Below are 10,000 nucleotides of genomic sequence, written 5' to 3' on the forward strand. Positions count from 1 at the left end.
ATAAATCTCCCTCCGACAGTGCAGCACTCCCTCAGTATTGACACCGGGGGAATGTCGGCCTGGATTATAGAGATCAAGTCCCAGAGTATATACATCTCCCTCCGACAGTGCAGCACTCCCTCAGTACTGACACCGGGGGAGTGTCGGCCTGGATTATGGAGCTCGTCTCTCTGGAGTGTGAGTTGCAGAGCCATGATTGCTGAATGCTGCGGGAGGTCCTGGTGCGAAGGATTGGGACAAGCTGTTCGGAGGACCCTTACTGATATTCAGGTGTTCTTTCTCCCTTCAGGTCACTGCTCCCAGGGGTCAGACCTGCGAGAGCCTGGCGAGGAAAGGTCCGAGGCTCCTGCCGACAAGGAGTGATTGATCGCAAAATGGCGGGGGGGGGTGGGGGTGGTGGGGGGCTCTTCCACCCGGCATCGAGTTCCCCGTTGCAGCCCCCTCACACGAGCCCCCCACAAACCCCCCCCCCCCCCATCCCCTTCACTCATCGTTCGGAACAAACGCAAGCCGGAGCCCGGAGCTGAGAGGAACTTTCCTCGACATCCAAAAGAAAGGGTCTGCTGTTATTTTCCAGAAAGTTGACATGTCGTTCCGGTTGCGTAATCGGGCGCGGAACTGCACGTGGCTTGTGATCCTTACCCGGCTGAATAAACAGTGACTCTGTACAGTTACACAGTGAGTGATCCTCACCCTGAATAAACAGTGACTCTGTACAGTTACACAGTGAGTGATCCTTACCCGGCTGAATAAACAGTGACTCTGTACAGTTACACAGTGAGTGATCCTCACCCTGAATAAACAGTGACTCTGTACAGTTACACAGCGAGTGATCCTCACCCTGAATAAACAGTGACTCTGTACAGTTACACAGTGAGTGATCCTCACCCTGAATAAACAGTGACTCTGTACAGTTACACAGCGAGTGATCCTCACCCTGAATAAACAGTGACTCTGTACAGTTACACAGCAAGTGATCCTCACCCTGAATAAACAGTGACTCTGTACAGTTACACAGTGAGTGATCCTCACCCTGAATAAACAGTGACTCTGTACAGTTACACAGTGAGTGACCCTCACCCTGAATAAACAGTGACTCTGTACAGTTACACAGTGAGTGATCCTCACCCTGAATAAACAGTGACTCTGTACAGTTACACAGTGAGTGATCCTCACCCTGAATAAACAGTGACTCTGTACAGTAACACAGTGAGTGACCCTCGCCCTGAATAACCAGTGACTCTGTACAGTTACACAGTGAGTGAACCTCGCCCTGAATAACCAGTGACTCTGTACAGTTACACAGTGAGTGACCCTCCCCCTGAATGAACAGTGACTCTGTACAGTTACACAGTGAGTGATCCTCACCCTGAATAAACAGTGACTCTGTACAGTTACACAGTGAGTGATCCTCACCCTGAATAAACAGTGACTCTGTACAGTTACACAGCAAGTGACCCTCGCCCTGAATAAACAGTGACTCTGTACTGTTACACAGTGAGTGACCCTCACCCTGAATAAACAGTGACTCTGTACGGTTACACAGTGAGTGACCCTCACCCTGAATAAACAGTGACTCTGTACGGTTACACAGTGAGTGACCCTCACCCTGAATAAACAGTGACTCCGTACAGTTACACAGTGAGTGATCCTCACCCTGAATAAACAGTGACTCTGTACAGTTACACAGTGAGTGATCCTCACCCTGAATAAACAGTGACTCTGTACAGTTACACAGCGAGTGACCCTCACCCTGAATAAACAGTGACTCTGTACAGTTACGCAGTGAGTGATCCTTATCCTGCTGAATAACTGGTTAGACTGTACAGTTGTACAGAGATCCTGCCCCACCTTCCCTCCCTCTGCTCTGAGGATAGACCTGTGATGGATCGAAATGGGGAAGCAAAGAGCTGAGGGGGATGGAGCGTGGGTCGTGGAAACGGGGAAGAGGTGACCGGAGGCGGGGGGAGTTTGGGAGAATCTCCCCCGAATTCAGAAGGACAGTAAAGACACGTGCATTTCTCTAGCTCTGTCGCTCTCCTCAGGACCTTCCAAAGGGTTTTGCGGCCAATGAGGTGCGGTCCCTGTTGTAACGTGGAGAGGCAGCAGACAATTTGCGCACAGCAGGATCCCACAGTCAGCAATGCAACAAGGACCCAGATCGTCTGTGTTTAGTCATGTTGGTTGAGGAATAAATATTGCCCCCAGCACGGGGGAGATGTCACCCCCCCCCCCACGCTCACTCTTCCTCCACTATCGGCTGCCCCTCCCCTCCCCTCCTCACTCCTCCTCTGCTCGCGGCCACCTCACCCCCCTCCCCACTGTTTGGCCGCTAGTGACCATGGGATCTTTCGATCCTGAGAGGGCAGATGGGGGTCAGGGGTCCTGGGACTTGGGACTTTAAACCAACATCACTCTCCCTCTTCACCCCTTGTCCCTCTCTTTATCTCTCTGTCTGTCTCTCTCACTGTCTCCCTCTCACTCACTCTGTCTCTCTCTCTCTCTCTCTCTCACTCACTCTGTCTGTCTCTCTCTCTCTCTGTCTCTCTTGCTCTCTCTGTCTCTCTCACTGCCTCTCTCTCACTCACTCTGTCTCTCTCTCTCACTCACTCTGTCTCTCTCTCTCTGTCTGTCTCTCTCTCTCTGTCTATCTCTCTCTCTCCGTCTCTCTTTCTCTCTCTGTCTCTCTCTCTCTCTCACTGTCTCTCTCTCTCTGTCTCTCTCTCTCTCTCTCACTGTCTCTCTGTCTCTCTCTCTGTCTATCTCTCTCTCTCTGTCTCTCTTTCTCTCTCTGTCTCTCTCTCTCTCTCACTGTCTCTCTGTCTCTCTCTCTGTCTCTCTCTCTATCTCTCACTCACTCTGTCTCTGTCTCTCTCTGTCTGTCTGTCTCTGTCTCTCTCTCTCTCTCACTGTCTCTCTCTCACTCACTCTGTCTCTCTCTGTCTGTCTCTATCTCTGTCTCTATCTCTCTCTCTCTCTCTCTCTATCTCACTCACTTTCCCTCTCTCTGTCTCTCTGTCTCTCTCTCACTCTGTCTCTCTTTCTCACTCTGTCTCTGTCCCTCTCTCTCTCGCTCTGTCTCTCTCTGTCTGTCTCTTGATCTGTCTTGCTCAATTTCTCTGTCTCTCTCTCTGTCTGCTCTCTCCATGTCTCTGTCTCTCTCTGTTTGCTCTCTCACTCTCTCTGTCTCACTCTCTCTCTGTCTGTCTCTCTCTCTGCTCTCTTACTCCCTCTGTCTCTGTCTTTTTCTCTCTCCCTCTCTCTCTCTCATTGTCTGTCTGTCTCTCTCTGTCTCTGTCTGTCTCTCTCTGTCTCTCTCTCTGTCTCTCTCTCGATCTGTCGCGCTCACTCTCTCTGTCTCTCTCTCTCTGTCTCCCTCGCTCTCTGTCTCTCTCTTTCTCTGTCTCTCACTGTCTCTCTCTATCTGTCTCTCTCTCTCTCACTCTGTCCCTCTCTCTGTCTCTCTCTCTCTGTCTCTCTCTCGGTCTCTCTCTCTCTGCCTCTCTCTTTCTCTCTGTCTCTCTCTCGGTCTCTCTCTCTCCCTCTCTCTCTGTCTCTCTCTTTCTCCCTGTCTCTCTCTCTCTATCTCTCTCTCTATCTCACTCTCTCTCTCTGTCTCTCTCTCTGTCTCTCTCTCTCTCTCTCTTGCTCTGTCTCTCTCTCTCTGTCCCTCTCTCTCTCGCTCTGTATCTCTCTCGATCTGTCTCGCTCACTCTCTCTGTCTCTCTCTCTGTCTCTCTCTCTATCTCTTTCTCTCTGTCTCTTTCTGTCTCTATCTCTTCCTCTCTGTCTCTCTCTCTGTCCCTCTCTCTCTCGCTCTGTCTCTCTCTCTCACTCTGTCTCTCACTCTCTCTCTCTCTCTCACTCTCTCTCTCTCTGTCTCTCTCTCTGACTGTCTCTCCCTCTCTCTGCTCTCTTACTGCCTCTGTCTCTGTCTTTTTCTCTCTGTCTCTCTCTCTCCCTGTGTGTGTGTCTCTCTCTCCCCCTGTCTCTCTCTCTGTGCCTTCCTCTCTATCTCACTCTCTCTCTCTGTCTTGCTCTCTCTGTCTCTCTGTCCCTTTGTCTCTCGCTTTGTCTCTCTCTCTCTCTCTGTCTCCCTCGCTCTCTGTCTATCTCTTTCTCTGTCTCTCACTGTCTCTCTCTCTCTCACTCTGTCCCTCTCTCTGTCTCTCTCTCTCTGTCTCTCTCTCTGTCTCTCTCTTTCTCCCTGTCTCTCTCTCCCTCTCTCTCTTTCTCCCTGTCTCTCTCTCTGTCTGCTCTCTCACTCTCTCATTCTCTCAGTATCTCCCTCTCTCTCTATCTCACTCTCTCTGTCTCTCTCTCACTCTGTCCCTCTCACTCTGTCTTTCTCTCTCTCTGTCTCTGCTCTGTTACTCCCTCTGTCTCTGTCTTTTTCTCTCTGTCCCTGTCTCTCTCTCTCTCCCTTGCTCTCTGTCTCTCTTTATCTGTCTCTCTCTCTTTGTTTCTTACTCTCTCACTCTCTCTCACTCACACTCTCACTCTCTCTCTCCCTCATTCTCTGTGTTTCTCACTCTTTCTGTCTCTCTCTCTCTCTGTCTCTCTCTCATTCTCTATTTCTCTGTCTCTCCATCTCTCTCTCTCGCTCATTCTCTATCTCTTTGTCTCTCTCTCTCTGTCTCTCTCTCTGTCCCCCTCTCTACCCCCCTCTGCTCCCCTCTGTCTCTGACCCCCTCTATCTCTCCCTCCTCTCTCGCTCTTCACCCCCTCTCTCTCTGACCCCTCTCTCTCTGTCTCCCCCCTCTCTCTCTGCTCCCCTCTCTCTCCCCCCTCTCTCACTCTTCACCCTCTCTCTCTCTCTGACCCCTCTCTCTGTGTCTCCCCTCTCTCTCTCTCTCCACTCTCTCACTCTTCACCCTCTCTCTCGCTCCCCTCTCTCTCTCCCCTCTCTCTCTTTATTCCCCTCTCTCTCTTTATTCCCCTCTCTCTCTGACTCTCCTCGCTTTCTTTCTGACCCCACTCTCTCTCTCCCCCCTCTCCCCTCTCTCACTCTTCAGCCTCTCTCTCTTTCTCGCCCCTCTCTCTGACCCCCCCGCGCCACCCCCTTGTTCTCTCTGACCTCTCTCTCTCTCTCTAAAAGTTGCAGGGAGCGGGAGTGCTCAGCACAGCAGCTTTGTGGTTGGTCAGTTACTTAAAAAAATTGCGCTGTTACTTTCACAGCTGACAGGTGCTGACCTCGGGAACAGTGGTTTCCTGACTTCAGACAGACTCGGGGGTTTCCGGCAGCCTTTTAAAAAACATCAGAACCCGCGGGAAAACCCTGAAGCTGTCCGAAGTTGGGAAACTGCTGTTCCCGATGTGAGCAACTGTCAGCTGTGAAACTGACAGCGTGATTTTTTTTAAAAAATGGTCCGTCAGAAGGAGCCAATGGAAAATCTTTAAAACTGTGGTGGGCCGAATCCTGGCCCACAGGCAGTATGTTGGACAACCCTACTCGACACCGTCCCCATTAAACATCCCAGGACAGGTACAGCACGGGGGGGTTAGATACAGAGTAAAGCTCCCTCTGCACTGTCCCCCATCAAACACTCCCAGGACAGGTACAGCACGGGGGTTAGATACAGAGTAAAGCTCCCACTACACTGTGCTCCCAATCGGATATTCCTTCTCACTGACATAAATGCCGTTTCTCTCTCACAGTTGGTCAGAGATTTGTGACTGGGTCTCTGAAAATAGTCACCTGAGAGGGAAAGATAGAGTGAGAGTAAAACCTCTTGGGTACAGCTTATCAACAGATGCACAGAGTGTTGTCTTACGTGCTCCTAGGAAACCCATTGTTTATCCTGCGTGACGACAGTTCTATATCTGTCTTGTTTTCTGTTCCTCTGCTTAATCTCCGTGAATCCCACATGCAACCGTAATGTGCAGCCACATCGCTGTTCCTCCCCATCTCGCCTCTCACAGTGCCAGACGGGAGGGACCGAGCATGAGCTTCCTCATACATGGGTCTCCTCCTTGCCCTTGCCTGCTGCCACTCAGTGGGTTGACCCCTCTCGCCTCTGGGTTCCAGATACCCCCACCGAGATATTTCACCTCCATAATCCAGTCCGGTGTCAGTACTGAGGGAGTGCTGCACTGTCGGAGGGAGATGTATATACTCTCGGACTTGAGCTCCATAATCCAGGCCGACACTCCCCCGGTGCCAGTACTGAGGGAGTGCTGCACTGTCAGAGGGAGATGTATATACTCTCGGACTTGAGCTCCATAATCCAGGCTGACACTCCCCCGGTGTCAGTACTGAGGGAGTGCTGCACTGTCAGAGGGAGATGTATATACTCTCGGACTTGAGCTCCATAATCCAGGCTGACACTCCCCCGGTGTCAGTACTGAGGGAGTGCTGCACTGTCGGAGGGAGATGTATATACTCTAGGACTTGATCTCCATAATCCAGGCCGACACTCCCCCGGTGTCAGTACTGAGGGAGTGCTGCACTGTCAGAGGGAGATGTATATACTCTAGGACTTGATCTCCATAATCCAGGCCGACACTCCCCCGGTGTCAGTACTGAGGGAGTGCTGCACTGTCAGAGGGAGATGTATATACTCTAGGACTTGATCTCCATAATCCAGTCCAATACTCCCCGGTGTCAGTACTGAGGGAGTGCTGCACTGTCAGAGGGAGATGTATATACTCTAGGACTTGATCTCCATAATCCAGACCGACACACCCCCGGTGTCAGTACTGAGGGAGTGCTGCACTGTCAGAGGGAGATGTATATACTCTAGGACTTGATCTCTATAATCCAGGCTGACACTCCCCGGTGCCAGTATTGAGGGAGTGCTGCACTGTCAGAGGGAGATGTATATACTCTAGGACTTGATCTCCATAATCCAGGCTGACACTCCCCGGTGTCAGTACTGAGGGAGTGCTGCACTGTCAGAGGGAGATGTATATACTCTAGGACTTGATCTCTATAATCCAGACCGACACTCCCCCGGTGTCAGTACTGAGGGAGTGCTGCACTGTCAGAGGGAGATGTATATACTCTAGGACTTGATCTCCATAATCCAGGCCAACACTCCCCGGTGTCAGTACTGGGGGAGTGCTGCACTGTCAGAGGGAGATGTATATACTCTGGGACTTGATCTCCATAATCCAGGCCAACACTCCCCGGTGTCAGTACTGGGGGAGTGCTGCACTGTCAGAGGGAGATGTATATACTCTGGGACTTGATCTCCATAATCCAGACCGACACTCCCCCGGTGCCAGTACTGAGGGAGTGCTGCACTGTCGGAGGGAGATGTATATACTCTAGGACTTGATCTCCATAATCCAGACCGACACTCCCCCGGTGTCAGTACTGAGGGAGTGCTGCACTGTCAGAGGGAGATGTATATACTCTAGGACTTGATCTCTATAATCCAGACCGACACTCCCCCGGTGTCAGTACTGAGGGAGTGCTGCACTGTCGGAGGGAGATGTATATACTCACACTCTCACTCACACACACCCACACACACTCTCAGACACAAACACACTCGCATGTACACACACACACTCACACAGAACCGCTCTCAACACACACTTTCACTCACAGACACTCACACGCACACAGACACACACTCCCACAAACTCACTCTCTCCCATACACACGTTCACTCACACACTCTCACACAGAAACACACTCACACACAATTACACCCTCCCACACAGTTACACCCTCCCACACACACACTCTCTCACACACACACACACACACACACACACACACACAAACTGTCTCCCACACACACACACACACACACAGTCTCAAACACACACACTGACACACACACTCTCTCACACACACACACAAACTGTCTCCCACACACACACACACACACACACAGTCTCAAACACACACACTGACACACACACTCTCTCACACTCACACACACACACACACACACAAACTGTCTCCCACACACACACACACACACACACTTTCTCGCACTCTCACACAGCCTCGTTGACATGAATTCCGAGAACAACCTTCCAAAAATTGCACACATAAATTGCAGTTAATGTTTTACTGCTTGGCAAACAGTCCCTCTCACATACCAGGCGTTGCTGGAGGCTGGACAGACGCCAAAGAGGGAGAGAGGGAGTGAAAGAGAGAGAGAGAGAGGGCAATGTGTATAATTTCAAGCAGTGAATGGACATGAAGGCTGGCACTGAACCCAGTAGCTCGGTGAGTGAGCAAGCACGCCAGAATCCGCATTGCACGACTGCCGACACAGACCCACGCACGGGACAGGAGAGGCCTGGCCTCCCTCTCCGAGGGCTTCACAGTCGAGGAAGGGCCCCTCCTGGAGTGCGGTCACTGCTGTACGTTCGGCGAGGCGGCCGCCAATTTGTGCACAGCGAGATCCCACGCACAGCAGTGCGATCCTGACCCAGATCACTTGTTTTTTTTTAACTGATGTTGGTTGAGGGACAGATATTGGGGCCCCGGGGCCGAACTCCCCCCCACAACCGCCCAATCTTCCTCCAGGAGTGGCCGCGGGATCTTTTACACCCACCCGAGAGGGCAGGCGGGGGCCCCTCGGTTTAACGTCTTGTCCCGAAAAGCAGCACCTCGGACTGCGCTGTGCTCCCTCAGGAGCTATGCCATCTCAGAGGGCATTTTAAGAATCGCATGTAGGTCAGAACGGGTAAGGACGGCAGATTTCTTTCCCGAAGAGGTGGGTTTTTAGAACATTCGACGATGGTTTCATGGTCATCGTGAGACTGGCTTTTTATTTCCCTGATTAATTGAATTCAAATTTCACCATCAGCTGAGCTGCCATTGGAAGCCACGTCCTGACTTACTCATCCAGTGATAGTGCCAATACACTTCCACCTCCATTTGTGTCAGCGTGTGTATGCTGGTGAGTATTTTTGTCCGTATGTGTGTCTTTGTGTGTGTGTGATTGTGTGAGAGTGTGAGTGTGTGTGAGAGGGAGTGAATGTGAATGTGTGTGTGTGTGTGAGAGAATGAGTGTGTGTGTGAGAGAGTGAGTGTGTGTATGAGTGAGTGTGTGTGTGAGTGTGTGTGTGAGGGTGTGTGTGAGGGTGTGTGTGAGTGTGTGTGTGTGTGTGTGTGTGAGTGTGTGTGAATGTGTGTGTGTGTGTGTGTGAGAGTGTGTGTGAATGTGTGTGTGAGAGTGTGAGTGTGTGTGTGTGAGTGTGTGTGTGAGTGTGTGTGTGAGTGTGTGTGAGAGTGCGTGTGTGAGTGTGTGTGTGAGTGTGTGTGAGTGAGAGTGCGTGTGTGAGAGTGTGCGTGAGAGCGTGTGTGTGAGAGTGTGTGTGTGAGAGTGTGTGTGAGTGTGTGTGTGTGTGAGTGTGTGTGAGAGTGTATGTGAGTGTGTGTGTGTGTGTGTGAGTGTGCGAGAGTGTGTGTGTGAGTGTGAGTGAGAGTGCGTGTGTGTGTGTGTGAGAGTGCGTGTGAGTGTGTGTGTGTGAGAGTGTGAGTGTGTGTGTGAGAGTGTGTGTGCGTGTGTGAGTGTGTGTGAATGTGTGTGTGAGTGTGTGTGTGTGTGAGTGTGTTTGTGTGTGTGAGTGTGTGAGTGTGTGTGAGAGTGTGTGTGCGAGTGTGAGTGTGTGTGTGAGTGTGTGTGTGAGAGTGTGTGTGAGAGTGTGTGTGAGTGTGTGTGTGTGTGAGTGTGTCTCTGAGTGAGTGTGTGTTTGAGAGTGTGAGTGTGTGTGCGAGTGTGTGTGTGAGAGTGTGGGTGTGTGTGTGAGTGTGTGTGTGAGAGTGTGAGTGTGTGTGTGAGTGTGTGTGTGAGAGTGTGTGTGAGTGTGTGTGAGAGTGTGTGTGTGAGAGTGTGAGTGTGTGTGTGAGTGTGTGTGTGAGTGTGAGTGTGTGTGTGAGTGTGTGTGTGAGAGTGTGTGTGTGAGTGTGTGTGAGAGTGTGTGTGTGAGAGTGTGTGTGTGTGTGAGTGTGTGTGTGAGAGTGTGAGTGTGAATGTGTGTGTGAGAGCGTGAGTGTGTGTGAGAGTGTGTGTGAATGTGAGTGTGTGTG

At 51.4% G+C, this 10,000-nt stretch overlaps 1 protein-coding gene across 7 annotated transcripts in view; it reads left to right on the forward strand.

The window, feature by feature from the left end:
• The window catches only part of rpp21 (ribonuclease P 21 subunit), a 57,311-nt gene that overhangs the window by 14,985 nt on the left and 32,326 nt on the right, over positions 1-10,000 (forward strand). For 4 of the 7 annotated variants that reach the window (XM_068022042.1, XM_068022044.1, XM_068022043.1 and 1 more), the window contains exon 6: positions 290-731. In XM_068022042.1, the coding sequence (XP_067878143.1) occupies positions 290-363 (74 nt within the window). In that variant the 3' untranslated portion in view covers positions 364-731. Of the gene's footprint in view, positions 1-289; positions 732-8,774; positions 8,868-10,000 lie in introns of those variants that run through there. The other 3 variants (XR_010971015.1, XR_010971013.1, XR_010971014.1) reach the window with 1 other exon arrangement.

This window comes from Heterodontus francisci, chromosome 45 (genome assembly GCF_036365525.1).
Source record: "Heterodontus francisci isolate sHetFra1 chromosome 45, sHetFra1.hap1, whole genome shotgun sequence".
Taxonomy (NCBI): domain Eukaryota; kingdom Metazoa; phylum Chordata; class Chondrichthyes; order Heterodontiformes; family Heterodontidae; genus Heterodontus; species Heterodontus francisci.